The following is a 19,313-nucleotide window of genomic DNA, read 5'->3' on the forward strand; positions in this document are numbered from 1 at the left end:
CCCCGCCCCGGGCCACCTGCCCTGCTGTCTCTCCAAGGGCCCAAGACACCCCAGCTTGAAGTGCGGCCCCCGAGCCCTACCCCACGCCTGCAACCCCACGTGGCAGAGGTGCCAGGAGGCCTGAGACCCTCCCAGAAGAGGGGTGCACGGAGAGGGGTGTTGAATGGGTGGGGTCCCTGCTGTGGTGAGGGGTGGGGGAAGGCGAGGGCCGCAGAGGCCCTTCCTGCCCACCGGCCCTGGGATCCTGGCTCCGAGGGGCAGCCCTCACTGAGGCAGGCGGTGGGGGGGTCCCCAGGCTGTGTCCAACAGCTGCTGGGGCCACTGAGTCACCGCACACCTGTTGGGGCAGGAGGGTCAGGCCAGCTGGACGCGGCCCCTGGCGGGAGGGCCTCGGCATGGCCCGCGTGTGCACCCGGCCCTGCTGGATGAGCACAGACAGCTGGCGGCCTGGACTCGGGGAGCCCAGCCGAGGGAGCCCCCACAGGCCCAGGCCACGGTATGTGGCCATGGCTGGACCCAAAGGTGGTGAAAGGTCACTTGAGCCTGGCAAGCAGGCTCCCCCCACACCAGCACGCCCCACAGGCCGTGGCCGCTCGTCTGATGGGGGCTGAGGTCAGGCACCATGATGGGCCTCCAGTGCCCTGTGCACCCCAGTTCTAGTCTGGACACCTCAGGGGGCTCCGCAGAGTCCTGGACCTGTCGGCTCAAAGGTGGTAGGCGGGGCTGGTGGCGCTGGGAGGAGCCCAGGCCAGGGCGTCGCTGCGAGGCCAGGGACCTCGAAGGAGCCTCCACCCCAGGGTGCTCCTCAGGGCTCCAACCACGGGTCCTGGTCCGGGGTCCGAGGAGCGCGAGACTCAGAGCCAGTGCCCTGTGCCCGGACGTCATGACCATCAGTTGTGCTGGGGTCCGTGCTCGGGCCCTGACCTCACTGGACTCGGCTCCTGGCAGCCTCCAGGCCCCCGTGTGCAGAGCCTGTGTCCCCGCGTGGATTTGCATTCCCTGGAGATCACGTGATCTCAGCAGGGACGGCTCCTCACCCCTGCTGCCCTCCTGCCCCGGCGCCCAGAGCCCTCACGCACACTGCGCTTGGTGGGCACACCAGGGCCGCCTTTGCTATGGAAAGGGGGGCCTGAAAGCCTGGTCCCCCCAAGCCGAGCGGGGGCTGCCGGGGGCTCTGCCTCTGTGGCCGGGGGGCCAGGAAGCCCCAGGCCCTTCTACACCCGCCGCCGCACAAACACCCAACTTGGCTCTGCCCCCGTGCGACCCTCCTCCCTCCAGTTGTTGCCCTCCAGCTGCCGTGCCCCAACCCCCGCCCACCTGTCGGACCCGCCGTCCAGCTGCCGGAGCCCCCACCCCAGGCCCCGGCTCTCAGCTGCCAGCCAGCCCCCACCACTCCCTCCCAGCAGGTGTGCCCACAACTGCCGGGGCCGGCGGGGTCTTGCGCCCTCCCGCTGCCCGCCAGGACTGTGTGCGTGGGGGTGGGACCGGCCACTTGGCCCTCGGGAAGACAGGTGGCCTGAGGCCCTGGCACCCCACCCTGCAGAGCCCCTCTGCCATGCTCCGCCCAGCCAGGCCCAGTCAGGCCTCTCCCGCGCTGTTGGAAGGACGAAGCCCCCACTGCCAGGGACTCCACTGGGGGCCAGGAATGTCCTCCCCACTCAGACCCTCGGTAGCGCCCCCTCCCACCGCAACGCCTCTGAGCCCCGAGCATGCTCCTGGCTCCTGTTAGGAACCCCTCCCGCGGCTTCTGCCCGTCTTCCTTGAACGCCAACTAGGCGTCCGCATGGTGCCCGTGCTGTGGGGGGCAGGATGCGTGGCTCCGTGGGCCCGGTGGGTGTGGGTCACCGTGGGTACGTGGTAGAGGCACCTGGTGGGGCTCCCGGTGAGGCACCCCAGCCCTTTTGCCAGAACCCCCGTCTGTGTCCCTGAGACCACCCGGGATCTCACCTGAACAGCAGCCTACACCTGTCGGGGGACGAGGCTCAACCTGGGAAGGCCTGCGCCCAGCCCCCCAGCCTCTGCTCTCTGGACAGGGGAGGCCGGGAGGTCGGGGTCGCCACCGGCCACCTCCCATCCCCTCTGCCCACACTCTGCGTGCCCGTCCACCCTGGGATCACCTTGAAATTATCTAGTACAGTGAGTCTTCAGTTTAATGGACGTAAAAGTACGTAACGTAAAGACATCGTCATGCAGCGCGCCCTGCACCTGTGGCAGTTCCTCCCGTTTCATTCCCAAACCTTTTTGCTTGGTGAAAGCTTATTTTCGGCTCTTCAAACATCCGGTATTTGGTTCGCTCGATCCATTCTATTTCCATAGAGTGTTTGTGTTACCAAGACTGTCCTTTATCTGTCTTCCTGCCCCAGCCGTCTCTTTCTAGCTTCTCAGGTTGAAAACTAGCACGTTGTTTTCTCATCCTTTCTAGAGCCGCTATAAATATTCCTCTGAACGCCCTCTTGGCAGCACCCCAGGTTTTGCTACGTGGTACGTGGATGGTGAATGTTCTAAGCGAATTTAATTTCCGCTTGGTTTTTCACCGAGGAGTTATTTCGAACCACCTGACTTCTGCAAACTCCCCGGCGCCGGGCTCGTCTCTCTTCAGCGCTCACTTTCTATTTGATTTCGCGGTATCATCTTTTTCGTCCTGGAGGTCTAATCCTTTCGGAATCAGCTCCCTGCTTTGGAGACGAACAGGGCCATTTTGTGACCTCTCTGTGTGTGTGGAGTCACAGAGCCTTTTCTGGAAAGCTGAACTTCTTCGCTGGCCCGGCAGCTCCCCTCTGTCCTTACAGGACGGGCTGGCTGGTCTTCCCACGGTGATGCGTCCGTCCCCGGCGGTGCTGGGGCTCCCGGTGATCTCGTTGCTCTCTTTATACACAGGCTTTGTCTGATTCGCCTCCTCTCTGCAGCCTGGGCCCTCACAGGCCGGGCATCGCGTGCTCCCTCAGGTCCGCGCCGCAGAACCGAGCACTCCTGGTCTCAGCCAGCTGCTCCACCTGCGCCCCCCACCCCTCGCCCCGTCTTCTCTCCCCGTGGAAGCTGCTCTGTCTGTTCTGGAAGCTTCAGCCTCCACGTTACTGCCCTCCGCCTCCTGGTCATGCCGCATCATGGGGGAGCCCCTAAGTTCAGCCCCCACTCCCAGCTCACCACTGCGCAGGCCTAGTCTGCTCCTCGGCCCTCTTCTGGAAGTTTCTTTTGCCATTGGGTCTTTCACCACCTGTCCTTTCGCGGACACCGGCGCCTATCTCTAAGAACAGTGATTCAGTTGACCCCCCCCCAAGCTACCCCTCGGTGTGAGTTCATTACTCAGCCATGAGGCTCGTCCCATGGGGTGGGGGGGCTCATTAAATGTTTGGTGACGCCGCATCTTAGGAGCGAGGTTCTAAGGGTGACTACAAAATGAGCTCAGGAGTCTGGGGCTCCATCCGCCCTCGTGCAAAGGCCCTTCGCAGGACAGGACCGTGGCAAGGACAGGGTGCTGGGCAGGGTGGGGAGGGGGGATGGGCACTCTGTGCCGTCAGTCTTCGCTTCCAGCCCCAGCGGAGGTTCAGGAAAGGCTCCTGGTGGTGCCGCCGTGTGTCCCGAGTCACTGCTCTGGCTGGGGAGTCGGGACGCCCGCAGGAGCCGGCTGGGTGGGCCCAGATGGGGTGGGAGGTCATCCGGACTGAGTTGGAGCAAAGGAGGGCAGCGTGGGGCTGAGGAGACGCCAGAGGGACGGCGCTGGGGGGCCCGGCCTCCGCAGAGCCCCGCGAGCAGGACCGTGACATCACTGCCTTGTCACCCACAGGCCGCTTGTCCCTCTTGCCTCTCAAGGCCAGCACGGCCATCTCAGGACGTTGAGGTAGGCCCTGCCGCTCCCGGAAGTCCTCACAATCCCTCAGAGGTGCCACCTGCGACACCCACCGCCTTTCCCGGCTAGTGTCCCCTAAAGGGCACTTCCTCTGGGAAGTCCCATGACTCCCCGCTGGACCCGCACCCCTGCCTGCCAGCACGGCGGGCGCATGGCCAGGAGACAGCCAGAGGCGGACACGCCAGCCTGGCAGAGGCAACCAGGGGTGCGAGCTGGACCTCACTCTGGACCGTCCAGGGACCCAGGCTTCCCAGGGGTCAGGTCCAGAGGACGGTGCGGAAGGAGACAGGTCAGCGAGGAGAGGTGCTGTCACGCTCCTGGCTCTGAGGGGAGAGAGGGGGCACAGGCCAAGTAGCGCAGGTGCCCATAGAAGCCAGGAAAGGCCAGAAACCTCCACCCCTAGAGCCCCTAAAGGAGGACAGCCTGCCGACATGCTGACGGGCAGGGTCCCCGCCCTGCAGGGAGAGAAGGGAGTCGGCACCTGTCCGAGTTGGCGGAGGCTGGCCCAGCAGCACAGGGCATCCCAGGAGCATCCGCCCCAACCCAGGCCCAGCCCCAGCCCCAGCAGGGGCTATGCCCCCAGGGCCGCCTCCTGGAGGGGACCCCTGCCGGGTGCTGTGAAGAGAGCCTGGGGCTTGTCACAGAGCAGGGGAGCCGGGGAAGGTGGCCCCAGGGTGCACCCTGTGATCTGAACACCTGGGCCAAGCGGGAGGATGGCAGGATGGCGAGAGCCCTCCAGAAGGCGGCACGTGCAAAGGCCCCGAGGCGGGAAGGGACAGTCTGGCTGTGGATCTGAGCAGAAGCAGAGACCCAGCAAGGGCCCAGGGAGGGAGCAGGGGCATGAGGGGGCAGCCATGCCGGCCGAACGTTGAGGGGGTCAGCGGGACTCTGTTCTGCGTGTGGTGGTGTTCCCCCGAGGACGTGAGGCAAAAGAACAATATGGGGACAGTGGCATTTATCAGATCACGCTGAAATTCAAGAAGATAATGTGGCCACTAGCCAGGACAGAGTGCAGTGAAAAGGAATCAACGAGAGAACCAGGAAGACCTCCTGGAATTGGAAAATATGCTGCTGAACACAAAGATTCGGTACAAGATGGAAGAAAATCTCCCAGAAAGTGAAAAAAGACGGAGAGATGGAAACTAAGGAAGAGCAGCCAAGCAGCACGGAGCCGCGTCCAAGGAGCTCCACGTGCAGACGCTGCAGAGGGGAGACGCGGCCGAGAGGCGTGGAAACAGGAGCGGCGAGCCCTGGGCTGGGGGCGAGCGGCCACCGGAGGCCCGGAGCGCTCGTCACGCGCTCAGTGGACTCGGGCCGCGTGCGGCCTCACAGAGCAGGGACAGACGCCCTCACAGTCCTGGAGGAAGACAGTTCTATACCCAGCCAGGGCGTCCCAGGGCGGCTGTGCGGGCGCTCACACTCGGGTGCTGAGGCCTGCCCTGCACTGGCAATCCCACAGCGGTGGGAACGTGCTCCTGTGAAACGTGGGAGCAAACGTGGGCAGAAGCAGCAGGGCTGGGGAGAGCAGGGGCCACCCCGGGTCTCCCGGCAGGGGCAGGGGCTCAGGACGGCCCGCCCATCCGCCAGGGGCTCCGAAAGAGCAGCGGGTCACCCTGAGGACGGCTGCAGGGAGGGGGGAGCCGCCAGCCCCAGGACTCTGAGCGCAGGGCGTGGGCTCAATGGCGAAGGCGGGAGGGCAGCTTGGGGAGCTGGGCAGGGAGTGAGCAAGAGAACAGTCAGCTCCGTGAGGGAGATGCGTGCAGGTGTCTGTGGCTGATACCAGAGCGTCTGGGGAGCGGCCGTGACGCTTGCCAGGGGCTGGCAAAGGGGCCCCACGGGAGCTGCCCTGTGAGGGCCCGGGCCCGGGTCCGGGGCGGTCTCTTCATGAGCTGTGCAGTGAGTACAGCCGTGGGTCACACTCACGCGCACATACCCACACGAGCACGCCGCTTACATGGTGGCATGAGCACTCACACGCGCACACTTGCACCTGTGTGTGGACATTCCCGCTTGTGCATACACACGCATGTGCACACCATCACACTCGCACAATGCATGCCCACAGCGTGAGCACTCACACATGAGCGTGATGAGCTCCGCCACAAGAACCGCCCTTGGGCTGCAACTGAGGCAGGCAACCAGGAAGGTGGGGAGGCCTCGAGGGGCTCCCCAGGTCCTCAGACGGGGTAACAGGACCAGCAAGGGAAGAAGGGGTGGCTGCCAGAGACCTCGAAGGGCATCAGCAGGCAAGATCCCCAGGCTCTGGCTCAGCCACATGGGGACACCCACTGAGAAGTGGCCGAGCATGGCAGGATCCTCTGAGGGGCTGACGTGGGGATGCCCGCTTGCAGTTGGGGTGTGAGGTTGTTGGGGAGCAGTCGGCAAGGAGATGGCGCCTGAAGAAGGGTGTGGGAAAGTCACCTGAGCAGACAGTGGGGGAAACGCGCGCCCATGCTGGCCCCTGGAGGTGAGCAGACACCAGCTGTGCTGGGGTGGCGGCTTCAAGAAGGGCATGGTGCCCTCAGGGGACGGGGCGGGAGTGAGGCCGGGGAAGTCCCGCTGGATTTGGCCACACAGAGCCCTGATCACACTCGGCGCCGTGTCCTCTGACCCCAAGACCCACCGCTGACCGGGACCTGGGACCAGAGGAGGCAGGGATCCTGTGCTCCTCGTCTGTGCTCTGCTCGCCCTCGGGCCTGGTGTGGCCAGGCAGTGGGCATTTGGGGAGGGCCCGCAGGGAGCAGTCTCAATGTGGGGACTGGGGTGCAGGTGCGGCTTCACCTCCGCCTGAGCCTGAGGCAGAGGCCAGGGGCGCAGGCCGAGCAGCATCATGCCCAGAGGCTGCCACATGGGAGGCTGGCTCCTGGGGCGTAGCCAAGGCCAGGCGTGGGCTGCCGGCCCGCCCCGATGGAGGGGGAGACAGGGACACGTCAAGTCCTCCGCCGCCTCCACAGCCTCCTTCCAGGGAAATAGGCGTCTCCAGCAGGAGGGCTCCAGGGGCCAGGGTGTGAGGAAGCGGCGCTGAGGGCCTGAGCCGCAGCCACCCACTTGCCGGTGAGCCTTTGGCACCCGCTGCCGGGGCCCCGCCCCCAGTGCCAGAGGCAGCCACGGGTGCTGACTTCAAGCGTCCTCTGGTGCCTGCTGGGCACCGCACGCAGGCGGCTCAGGGTGAGGGACTGCCCGCCAGGCAGCCGCGTGCTGGGGCCATGGACGGTGACCAGAGAGTTCTCTGCCGTGGGCAGGGGCATCTCCCAGGGTGGTTAGTCACTCACACCCCGGTATGAATGAGTTTCTCCGGGCCATGCCCACTGAGGACGGGACCTCGGTGGCCTCCCTTGGGGGACTGGGGCGAGGGGGCCCAGCAGAGAGGGGGCAGGGCAGCTACTTCCCACAGCTGCTTCCCCTGCTCCCTGGGCCCCCGGGAGGCCCTCCCTCAGACCCATCCCCACCCCACCCGGCCCCTCCTGCCCCCGTGCCCTCTCCCCGAGGCCTCACCCTCCCTCCCCGCCATCCTGGAAACGATTTTGTTGTCTGCAGAGATCATGTGTAACTGCCTGTGAGTTATAAGTCTCCGGAGCAAGCAGCCTGTTACCTAACCAGGCCTGGCTCATGCCAATGTCTTGAGTAATTATTGGGGGGCGGGGGGCCGCCCAGCCCGCAGCAGAACCTCTCCGAGGGAGTGCTATTGTTTTTCATGTCAGCTGCATTTTAAGGCTACATTTCACGTCAGCTGTGACTTGGAAGGAAGGAGGCTGGGCCTTTGAAAAATGAAGAAATGGAGACAGGGTGGTGGAGGGTGAGCAGCTTAACCCTTTGGGCTCCCGGAGCTCCCCAGCTTCCTGGGGTTGCCTGACATCGCAGTCTCGTCGGGGACCAGAGCCTGTGGCCAGGCCCAGCGCGGCCGCCACTTGGCAGCTCTGATGGAAACCGCCGTGCGGTTCGTACAGTCACGGAAACTCGGGCGGGCAGCCGGCCGTGCTGGGGGTGCGCACCAGGCCGGCCTCAGGCCCTCCTCCCCCAGCGCTGCTCCTCGCGAGTCTCCCCCCAACGCATCTGCAGCTGAGCCACGACAGGGAAGTGTCCCTGCCCGCTCTGGCCCACCCAGCCCGGCCGAGGGGCAGAGCAGAGCATGCTGACCTGGGCCCAGGCCCGCCCCCACCAGCACACACCTACTGTGTGCCGGCCCTGGGAGCTGAGAGGCCCAGGAGAGGCCCTGGAGCTCCTGGGGGCGGGAGCGGGTCATGGAGCCCCCGGAAATGGGGATGAGCCGGCAGGAAAGTGGGCTGGTGGGACACGGTATTTCCGAGGAGGTGCTGCTAGGGTGGCAACTGCAGGGGCAGCAGTGGACAGGCACCCAAAAGCTGCTCTCAGCCCTCTCCAGGCCTCGTAGTGCTGATTCTTGGCCTGGCCCAGGCAGGGGCCCCAGGGGTGGGGGCAGCTCAAGCAGGAGGAGCGCCCAGGAGGGTGGGGGCGCAGGAGCCGAGTGCTTCAGCCAGGATGGACCAACCTCCTGGGAGGAGGCTGTGTGAGGTCAGGACAGAAGACGGTGTGGAGGGGCCACCGGGAGCAGTGGGGCCCACGTGAGGAGCTGAAGGCACAGGGCAGCAGAGGAAGGCGTGCGGTGCCCACCCTGTGAACTCAGCTAAGGAACGTAAAGGTGTTGACAAGGTTAAGGGCCCCGCTCAGCAAGGCCTGAGGACCAGGAAGGAAACAAGCAGACACCGAACCGCAGCGACCTAACTGGAATCTGGGGAGCGGGAGGGCCCTGATGGCTGACCTGGAGAGGCCATGCTAGTTCTAGCCAGAACCCCCGCAGGCTTGGGCCTGGGGGCCATATCCTCACAGCGGTGACTCGGGGAGGACACTGCAGGAGGAGATTAAGATCTCCCCAGGTGTCTGCACAGCCCATGTAGCCAGATACTTGCCCCCCAGCCCACCCCACACACGCACCACCAAACAGGAGACTTAGCTCTCAGAGACAGTGAACCCGAGAGATTCAGAATTTGGGGACCTCAGGGATGTTATGATGAAGGGGGATTGTGTGAATGCAGCTGTGCTAAAAAGCAAGACTCAGAATGCCTCCATCAGGGATATAATTTCAGGATACCAGCAACGAAGGGGGCGTTCTAAGCAACCACAGAGAAAAAGTAAGCCACAAACCAAGAATAATAAATCCAAATGGCATCAGACTCTCAGCAGCAACGAAGGAAGCTAGCACAACTGGAGACATGCCCTCAGACTCCTGAGTGAAAAACACTATTTCCAACGTGGAGCGCGATAAAGACATTGTCAGACGCACAGTTAAGTCTAGGCCCCCAGTTGCCTTTTCTCAGAGAGTTACTTGAGAATATGTTCCAGCAAATAGAAAGAGGACCGAGAGAGAAACATAGGATCCAAGAATGGCCTGAGTCTAACCCCCCGACCCCCACAAAAAAAGTCCCAATATTATGGGGGGAAACAGGTTCTGGGATAACATCTCTCCCCAGGCCTGGAGGGCAGCTCGTGCTTTTAGGACCCAGGAAGAAACTTCAAGGAAAAAAAAAAATAATGCTGATAAATTGATGCTGTTCTGGACAGGATGAGAAGTTTTCCAACCCTGGCAACATTCAAGAGTAAATAATGGTTTGAAACTTAGTGACAGATACTTAGGAACTAAGCAAAACATAAAGGCAACTCTTAACTCCAGGGAAAACAGTAAGTTGTAATGTAGAGCACATAACTCAGCTGAAAGCATTTAAATGATGCTAGAAAGAGGTGCATATTGTTTGCATAAAATGCAAATGGTAGATCTTTAGCCTAGCATTACAGTCGCTTCAGAAGGACGGGAGTGGCAGGGAGGCCAAGAGTCTTGATCGCTCATCTTCCTTCAGCAGTCGCCGCACAGTCTGAAATGGCAAAAACAAGGAAGAGCAGCATAAGCTTGTGATTTAGAAATACCAAGGTGAAGTCATGAGACAGCTGAGTGTTGAGGGATTGCCTCTGGGGTATGGAATGGGGGGGTGGGGAAGGCGGAAGCTATAGCGCCCTTCAAATGTATTTGCTTGTTCATGGTGAGAAAACTCCAGAAGGGAGGGAATGAGAACACATGAGAACGGGGAGCTGTGACAACACCCTGGGCAGGTGAAGAGAGTCAGTTGGGCTTGCCCAGCTCCGGCGGGAAGGGTGAGGGCAGGCCCTGGGTTTGGAAAAGCAGGTAGGCCTCCACGCTGCAGATGTGAGGCTGGCTGCACCACCCTAGACTGGGGCCCCCGGGGTGGTAAGGGGACTGCGTCTGCAGAGAAGGGAGGGCTCAGGGGTGGGCACTATGACTTAGGGGGACCGAGCCAGCCTGGCTCCTCCAGTGGGTACCAAAGAGGCCCTCCAAGGCACTGCTGGGGGCCTGCAGGCTGAGCCGGTGCTCCTGGAGGCTGCTGGCCACGCCCCGACTGACCCGCATGGCCCCCCACCCCAGCCCCAGCATCCCTCGGTCTCTTCCTCCCGGCCCCAGGAGCAGGAAGGGCGGGCTGGGCGCCACAGGATGGGCCTGAGTCTCTCATCAGCTCACAGGGTCAGCCCAGGCCAGGAGGCCCCCAGCCTACCCCGGTTCTCCTTCCTGGGTGGAGGCCCCCGCCCTTCCACTCACCTTCCGAGTATTGTGGGCCTTCCTGGGACCTATTTGGTCACCTTCAGGCCTCTAGTCCCTGGAGGACATTCCCCTCTGGCCACAAAGCCACACACCTGGGGTCGGGGGGCAGGCTTCCTGAGGTTACCAGGGGCTGCAGAGGCTGCAGGGAGCGGGCGAGCGGTGCAGGCCTGTGGAGGCGGGGCTGTCCCCGCTGGGAGCTAGGGGTGGCCATGGCCGGGCCGGCGGTGGGGGAGCACCGCTCTTTGATGTTGCACTTCGACCTGGTCTTGCCCCCCTAGCAGGTCACCTGCAGGTTCCTGCCCGCAGCACAGACCTCTGCTCACAGGCTGGGGCCACAGGGCCTGCTGGCTGACCAGGGCTGCAGACAGGGCCTCCCGCGGTGGGGGGAGGGGGGCGGGGGCGGCTGGGGCACCTCAGATCCCGTGGCCACTGGCCTAGCAGCACGGGACGCCCCAGGGCCTCTGCGGGGCAGAGCCCTTGCAGGGCCCCTGGAGCACCACACGGCAGGGCAGAGAGGGGCCCTCATGCCCCCAGATGGCAGGGAGGCCCATGGGTTTCCAGAGAAGACCAGAGACCTGGGTGACAGGGTCGAGCTCGAGCCTTCGGTGTGAGCCACCGAGGCCGGTGGGACCCTGCAGCTCCAGAGACTGACCCCAAGGAGACCCCGTGTCTAGAGAGTCTCCCGCCGGCCCCTGCCATGAGGACTCCCTGCCAGGGAGGGTGGGGGAGGCAGAGGCAGCTGCCTGGCCCCCTCCCCTGGAGCATCTGGATCAGGGGGTCATCTGAGCCCCTGCGTTCACAGCGCCCTCCCCCCCAGTGACCGTGAGCGTCTGCCAGCCACCAGCCCACGTCACAGGAGAGAACATGGTCACGGCAGGCAGGCTTGACGCTGGAATCGCGACTGAAGGCCAGTCTCAGGCCTAGTGTGACCAGGCCTGGCTTGTGCCCAGCCACGGAGGGGGGACAGAGGCCACAGTCAGGAAGGTGGACAGGGGAGCTAGGCAGGTCTGGAATGCGGGCCGGCCTGGGAAGGAGGGGTGCGGGGCGGGGGGCGCCTGCCAAATATGTCCAGATGTGGCTGGAGCGCTCAGGGCCTGGCCTGGAGCCCCAGCGACTTCCTGCCCGCCCACCCTGCGCTCCACCTCCTCACCCAGACAGCCAGGGGAGGGGGAGGGGAGCACAGCCAGGGCTCGGCACCCCGTGGGGGTGGACAGAGACCTCAGCGCCCCGCTGGCACGGGCACCTGCGTGGCTGACGACGGCCACATGTGAAACGGGCGGGTGGTGGGAGGACCCGGGCCCAGGGACATGAGAGCGGGGCCAGCCCCCACCGCCGGGCCCTGAGGGCCGGGGGTCTGAGAGGGGAGGGGGCGCTGGGCAGGGCTCAGCCGCTGCCCGGGGAGGGCTTCGTGTTGGGGCCAGGCCCCCCTTGAGCTCATGGGCTCCCCAGCCCAAGCTGTCCCCGCAGAGGAGGGGCCCATCGTGGGGCTTCTGAGCGGGTCCTGGGCCTCCCCATGGGGGAGGTGCCCTGGTGACCCCGGGAAGGTGGCCGGGGAAGGGCTCAGTGCCGTTGCCAGTCAGCCTGGCCTGAGGCGCCCTCCTGGGCTCCTCCGGGTGCCAGTAAAGGGGCTGGATCCAGACCCCAGGACTGGGGTGAACTGCGGTTACCTCTGGCCCCGAGTGTCTACGTGACAGTCTGGGCTCCCTTGCTGCGGACACCCCACCTTCCTGGTGCCTGTGGCTCTTGTGCTGACTTGTTTTCTGTCCTGCCCACCCTCATCTGGACCCGAGAGCCCCAGGCCCAGCCTCCAGCCGGGTCCCAGCTTCGGGGAGGCGGGATTCAGGGCTCCTGTTCTGGGAGCATGAACCAGAGCTGGGGGATGGGGCAGCGCAGTCCTGGCCGGGTGTAGGCCAGGGCTGGGGGCCGGTGCTGGGGGCCAGGGCCGGGGGCTGCCCACCCATCTGGGTCAGCCGCAGCTGCAGCCCGGCCCTGGCCGCCTGAGTCACGTGTCTGTCTCCAGGCCAGGACTAAGGCGGGAGAAGCCGAGACTGGAGGCCTGGCACCTGCACAGCAGGCGCAACCCCAGGCCGGGGTGGCCGGCCTGCACCCCAGCACTTCCTGGGTCCCGGTCCCCCTACCACCTCTGGACTCTGCTCCAAGAGGCAGCCCCATGCCCTGCTTCCCGGTGGGGCCCAGCAGGGCTCGGCTAGAAGCTGGTGCACGCACACGCGGGCCGGCCCTGGCCTGGGGGCATGGAGCGGCGTCCACTCCCTCTGTTCTAGGTACAGGTACCGGGCACCAGGCCAGTTGCCTTTAGGAGCTGACCGCCTGGGCTGGACAGGACAGAAAACAAGTCAGCACAAGAGCCACGGGCACCAGGAGGGTGGGGTGTCCGCAGCATGGGGCCCGGACCGTCACGTAGACACTCGGGGGCAGAGGTGGCCGCAGATCACGGGGGAGGGCGGCCCGCACAGCGGCAGGCACAAAGGGCTGCGGCCTGGACTGGCGGGGGTGGCCAGCGGGGCGGACATGGGGGCCACAGGGCAGCTGCCGGGATGCCAGCAGGGCTCTGAGGGTGTGGGGAGGTCCTGGCCTCATTTGCCCTCTCCTGGAGCCCCAGGGGCCATGGGCAAGCAGAGGGAGACTTCTAGGGCTCCGGGATGTGCTGGGGCTCTGCCAGAGCAGCGGCTGCAGGGATGGGGAGTCTCCAGCTCCCTGTGGGCTTGCTGGGCCCTCGGCCACTACTGTCCCCCCACTGCCACTCCGGCACTCTGCCTGCCAGTCCAGGCCTCTGTGGGCAGGTATTCCCCTGTGGACCGCAGGTGACCGCTAGGCCCTGAACCCCACCTGCCTCGCTGTGTTGGGTGCCTCCGTGATTGGATCAGAGATGTGTAAGGGAAAGGAGTCGGGGTGACCTCAGGCCTCTGCTGACCATTGACTGGGAGGGGGACGATGGAGGAGCAGGCTGGGAGAGCAGGGTCCAGGAGCACCCCAAGACCTGCCAGTGAGCAGCTCAGCAAAACCAGGTTTGGACTGGAGGCCTCAGGCAGGACTCGGCTGGACAAGAGGCCGCGAGAGGGATGGGGGGGTCACCAAGGAGCATGGCAGAGTAGGACTGAGGCCAGCCCGGCCGTTTATAGGCTAGCAAGATGGGGGACCCCAGAGTTGAGAGAGCAGGGTGCAGGCGTCCCCCGCCAGTCCAGGCCGCAGCCCTTTGTGCCTGCCGCTGTGCGGGCCGCCCTCCCCCGTGAACTGCGGCCACCTCTGCCCCCGAGTGTCTACGTGACGGTCCGGGCCCCTTGCTGCGGACACCCCACCCTCCTGGTGCCCGTGGCTCTTGTGCTGACTTGTTTTCTGTCCTGTCCAGCCCAGGCGGTCAGCTCCTAAAGGCAGCTGGCCTGGTGCCCGGTACCCGTACCTAGAACAGAGGGAGTGGACGCCGCTCTGTGCCCCCAGGCCAGGGCCGGCCCGCGTGTGAGGAGACAGCCCGGACGCCTGCACTCAGCTGCCCGCCCTGCGGGGCCCGCAGGGGCCGGTGCCTGCAGAGGGCGGGGGGAGCACCTCTGCTTGAGGAAGCACCCAGGGAGGGGGACCTTTCCTGGAAATGTTTTTAGGGCGAACGTTCCCAACGAGCACGCACCCCGCAAAGCCGCGTCGACAAGCTCGTTCCAAAGAGCCATGAACAGGCTGCGGGCGCAGAGGTCGGGCGTGGGCCCCGGCCACTCGGCGTGTGCTCACGGGCGTCCACAGCGGGGACTGAGCCAGGGTCCCAAGGAAGGACAGGCTCCCGGGCCGAGCAGGGAAACCGGGGGGCTGAGAGGCCGGGGCGAAAACGAAGACGCGGCCAACGCTGGGGGCGCAGAGGCGGCCAGAGCAGGGCCCAGAAGCCACGGGAGCCCTCGGGCTGGCTCCTCCCTGAGCCCCAGGCCTGGGGGAGCCCAATCGTGGACACAGGAGCCTCTGTCCCTGACGTCGGGGACCCCCCAAGGCTGTTGGGCAACCACTGCCCCTCCCCATGGGGCGGACAGAGGCCCAGCATCTCCTGCACCGAGGGGGCCCTGCGTGGCCTGGCAGGGCCTCTGCTCTCACAGACGGTGCAGCACGTGAATGGGGGGCCCGCGGGCAGGGGGAGTGGGCAGAGGGCACACCCTGGCATCAACAGCCGGGAAGGACAGAGGGGTCGGGACAGGGTGCAAGCAGCGGGGCATCCTGAGGCAGCGACAGTGTGGCCATCCTGTGGGGCAGGGTTGGCGGTGGCCACAGTGGACACAGCCCCCATTCCAGGAGGCTCTTGGGGCTGGGCGGGGCCTGCCTTCATCCCGCAGCGGTGGAGGCTGCAGGGTCGCGCAGGCAGGGCTGAGGTGGGCGCACACGGGAGGGCTGGCGGGCAGTGAGCCGGCCTGAGGGACGCTGCTGGCGGCTCGGGGCTCCTGGACTTGGGCCTGGGGGAGGGCCCCAGAGCGTGGGCTGTGGAGCGGCCAGGCCAGAGCGCCAGTGGCCTGTGGAATGATGGCCGCGTGCCTGCCCACCTGCCCCATCACTGGGTGCAGGTCGCCGCCGGCCAGGCCGGGCTGGGCTGATCCAGTCCCGCTGCATGCGCTCCACCCTGTGTCCCCGGCCTCTATGCCCCGGGCTCCCTGAGGGGCAGCGTGGCGGCGGGGGGAATCAAATGCGGTGGGGCCCCCATCTGCTTCTAGCACCTTTTCCAGCCTGCCCCACATTCCTACTCGCCTGGCCCCAGCAGGGCGGCCCCTGGGCAGGGCACAGGGCTCCCGACGTGGGTAGGACATGCAGCTGTCCCCCTCAACCTCACAGGCGGGAGCCCCAAAGGTCCAGCCCGAGCCCCTGTCCTGGGCCCGTGTCCTGCCGTCCTGCAGGGGCTGTGGGCAGCACCCTGCCTCTGTGCCCACTAGCCCACTGCCCCCAGCCCTGATGTCCACACAGAGCAGCTGCAGGGGCACTTGAGGCACCGGTGTGGTTGTCCACCCAAGTCGGGGGTGACCGCTGCGGGAGCAGGCCCTGAGCACCACGGGGTGCCCACATGCACCCCCAGAGCTCCCACGAGTGTGGGGCGGGGCAGCAAGTCAGGACAGGGGTGCTTTGCACACTCTGGGGCACCTTGGGGTGGCCCCCAGACAGACGGGGTGCCCGCCCCAGGCTCTGGACACAGGGGCGGCCTCATGTCTGAGGGGTGGGTGCGACCTGAGCGGGGGCGGCACTGGCATAGCAGGACCAACCCTGGGGCACCCGCCAGGCTGGCAGACCGCAGAGGCCTGGAGCCGAGTGCCTGAGGGGCAGGAGGAGGGCGCCTCCGAGGCCAGGGCCGGCCGGGGTGAGGGGCAGCCACGCGCCTGGCTTGCGTGTTGAAGGTCCCCGTGGGCGGCACATGCAGGGCGGGGCTGGCATGCCGCTGCCACTGTGCCAGCGGAGAGAGCGGCGAGCATAGGGTTGCCTCGGCAGAGCGTGGAGCGTGGGGCAGCCAGGTGGGGACGCAGGCAGGGGCAGCCACCGATGCGGGCTGATGGGGGCACTGCCGTCTGCCAATCACGGCTCAGTCCTCAAAGTCCACGAGCTGGGGCGGCGAGGCTCCCCGCAAGCTCCGTGCTAGAGGGGCGGCTCTGGGGGGGCTTTGAAGAGTGGCTGGGGCCTGGACGGGCCTGCCAGAGCACTCCAGCCTGGGGGGTCCCCTCTGGGCAGCCAGAGGGGGACCTGGGCCCCCATCATGAGCCTACCCTGCAGGCCATGTCCAAACGCATCTGGGGGCAGGGCGGCTGGAGCATCCTGGTGACCCTGTGACCCCAGAGGGGACTGGGCTCTCCTGAGAGGAGGCAGCTGCGGCCCACTGCCCACCGCCGCCAGCCCGGCCGGACACCCGGCGCACGTGGCAGGGCCAAGGCAGGTCCAGACCGGGACAAGGGCCCAGCAGGTCCTGCAGAAATCTCCCTTGAAAGGCTCTTTTTCAAGATTTTTTGAAAACAAATTCACAAGCACATCAAGCGGCCGCGGCCGCCTCTTCTCCGGCGAGGGCCAGTCTGGTGAGTTCCAAGGTGCGCTTGGGACTGGCCGAGAAGGGCGAGGGCCACGGCCTCTCAGGCAGCTTCAGAATCGCCCTTCGGCGCCTGCTCCCACCCCCATGGCTGGCCAGGTGCGCCGCAAGCAGCTCTCGCCGCGGGCAGCCGGGACCGGCCCTTCTCCACCCGCGTCCACGGCCCCTGCCCCGCCAGGCCCGCTCTCTAGACCGTGCCCTGGAGAGGCCGCGGGACCCCTCCACCCCCGCACACCTGGGGGCCCGGCCCATGCCCCAGCGTGGAGCCACGGCTCCTCCCGCGACGTGTTGGTGCCGATACCCACGGGGACCGTCCAGGCCAGGACACCCGCCCGCCCGGGGCTGCTCGCGCGTGTCACCCGGTCCTCCGGGCGGGAGCCGCCGGGGCTGAGGGGCTGGGAGCGACAGGACGTGCCCTGTCCCCTCGCCTCTGAGCTCAGCCCCACCACGCTCCTGCCAGCTCCCCAGCAGCTGGCACCCCGGCGGCCCTGCCAGCATGGCCCCGGGCAGGGCTGAGCGAGGCCTCTCCTTGAGCCTCAGGGTGTGCGTGGGGTGGGTGTGGGCCGGGTTGGGCCTTCCAGGTGATCAGCCACAAGCTGGAGCCTTAGGCACCTGGTCACGGCCCCTGCTCGTGTCATCCACAGCCACCCCGTCCCCTCCGGCTCGACGCCCACTCTCGGGGGGAGGGGTGATTGACCCCGCGCCTGCCCACCTGGGGATCCCGGCAAACTGGGCTTTAGCCACACGGGGCTGTGGCCACTTCCCCCAGCATCTCCGAGGGCCATCCCGCCAGCACCCAGCCCCCCAGTCCTGGAAGAGGGGCCAGGGTTCTGGGCACAGATGCCATCACCGCCTGTGTATCTGGAGGGTGCCCGGCCTGCTGGCTCTGCCTGCTGTGCCCCCCGCAATGGACACTGCTGACCCCCTGCCCTGTGGCCGCCCTGTGCCTGCCCTGCCCTTATCGGTGACCATCTCTCCTCCCCTCCTCCACCGGCTCGAGTTTTTCTGGTGCTCCGGGTGCTGGGGGTGGGGGACGCAATAGTTGTTTTGTCTGTTGGCTCTCAGGGGAGGCCCCCCTGGGCACCAGGGGCCACACGTCAGCCCAGACCCTGGCTCATGCCAGACCCCCTCCTGACTGACCTCCTGGTGGGACGGCGCCCAGGGCCCGGGGACCCTGCACCTGCTCAGAGAGCTCGCCGGCCTTCCCCCCACCCCCGTCACCAGCCCTTCCCCCAGGCCATCCGCAGCCTCTGCTGGACCTGCTGTCCAGGGTCAGCTGCCCCTCTGGCCTCTCGGGGCCGCCCGGGTGCTCAGCACAGCGAGTCCCTTGCTAAGTACGAGGTAGGGCCGGTGACCTAGGAGACCTCAGGGGGGCCTGGGGCCCAGCACCCAGGCTTGGCTAGGCAGGTGGTGCTTCCACCCCTGTGAGGGACCAGCCCTGGCAGAGGGAGGAGCCCCACCAGGCCACGGGGGATTGGGGGGCGTGGCCCATCCCCCGACCGCGGTCCGCTCACCCTCTGCTTGCCCCCACAGGTGACGCAGCTGGACCAAAGGCTGGTGCTCATCACCGACATGCTGCACCAGCTGCTGGCCTTCCACCAGGACCCCCTGGCCGGCCGGACCCCAAGTGGGGCGGGGACCCCTGCACTCCAGCCCGGCTCCAACCACCCCGGGCTCTGCCTGCCCAGCAACGCTCTGCCCACCTACGAACAGCTGACCGTGCCCCACCGGGGCCCCGATGAGGGGTCCTGATGGCGCTGGGCTGGGGCCTGAGGGGGCACCCCACCCCCACCCACCAGGCCGGGACCACCTCCTCGCGGCCAAGGGGGTAGCCTCCGCCCCAGGCCGCCACGCCAGTGCTGGGCGTGCCGAGGCTGCCCCTCTGGCACGTGGGCACTGGAACTTGGCCAGGTGTAGGGCCTGCTCGGCGCTCAGGCAGTGGCCCCCTGCATGGCTCGTGGAGTCAGGCTGTCCCCCGGAGCTAGCTGCCCCGGGCACTGGGCCCATCCCACGTGTGGACACCTGGGTACAGCCTGGGTGCCCCCAGACGCAAGTCCAGCATGTGGGCAGCGGCAGGGCAGGCCCAGTCCGGGCTGGATAAAGGCAGCCCGTGCTCCAGGCCGCCAGACTCCCCAGCACCTCCGCTCTCGGGAGATGCCAACGACTGTCGGCACGCAGGCTGGTGAGGCGGCTGTGGACGCCAATGGGGCCAGGGGGAGCACTGTCCCCAGAACTCCCCTGGGGATCCCCCAGCAAAAGGGGGTGCACAGGCCCCACCTTGGACGACAGCATCTCCTTCCCATCCTGGAGAGAAGAGGCCCGGCTCTGCCCGCCGCCCGCCTCCACCGCCTGCCTGGCCCGAACAGCCGGATGGGGCTCGGCCGTGCCACACCTCTGCCACCAGCCGCGGGCCGGGCTCTCGGGCCTCGCCACAGAAATCGGGATAATCGTAGTGATCGGGACCTGTTCTAGTGAGATTCACGGGGTGACTGATTTCGCTTCCGCGGTCTTTTCCTAATAAACACGGACTCACAGGGTGAGCGGGTGCTGCTCTGGCCACCGTGGGGGTCCGCGCTGCCCATCTCCAGGGTCCACGTCCCCTCCCAGGACTCCCTCCCTCTGCATCCAGGTCGGGGAGAAGCCCCTTGAGCCGGGTGCTGGGAACGGGGTCTCTCCAGGGTGGCAGGGGCACCGTGGGGCCTGCCCCGTCCTGCCCTGGCCAGCACAGCCACAGGGCTCCACCCGTGCCCCGACCCCAGCAGGCCACCGGTGCAGACACCACCCATCTCAGCTAG

At 66.3% G+C, this 19,313-nt stretch overlaps 1 protein-coding gene across 1 annotated transcript in view; it reads left to right on the plus strand.

Moving 5' to 3' along the window:
- Positions 1–19,051, plus strand: part of KCNQ1 (potassium voltage-gated channel subfamily Q member 1) — a 169,727-nt gene extending 150,676 nt beyond the window's left edge. Inside the window, exon 16 of the mRNA XM_037517354.2 lies at positions 18,052–19,051. Coding sequence (XP_037373251.1) covers positions 18,052–18,270 — 219 coding nt within the window. The 3' untranslated portion in view covers positions 18,271–19,051. The remainder of the gene's footprint in view (positions 1–18,051) is intronic.
- Positions 19,052–19,313: the final 262 nt, after the last annotated feature.

Source organism: Talpa occidentalis, unplaced genomic scaffold (genome assembly GCF_014898055.3).
Source record: "Talpa occidentalis isolate TD23 unplaced genomic scaffold, MPIMG_talOcc4v2.1 talOcc4.17, whole genome shotgun sequence".
NCBI classification, from domain to species: domain Eukaryota; kingdom Metazoa; phylum Chordata; class Mammalia; order Eulipotyphla; family Talpidae; genus Talpa; species Talpa occidentalis.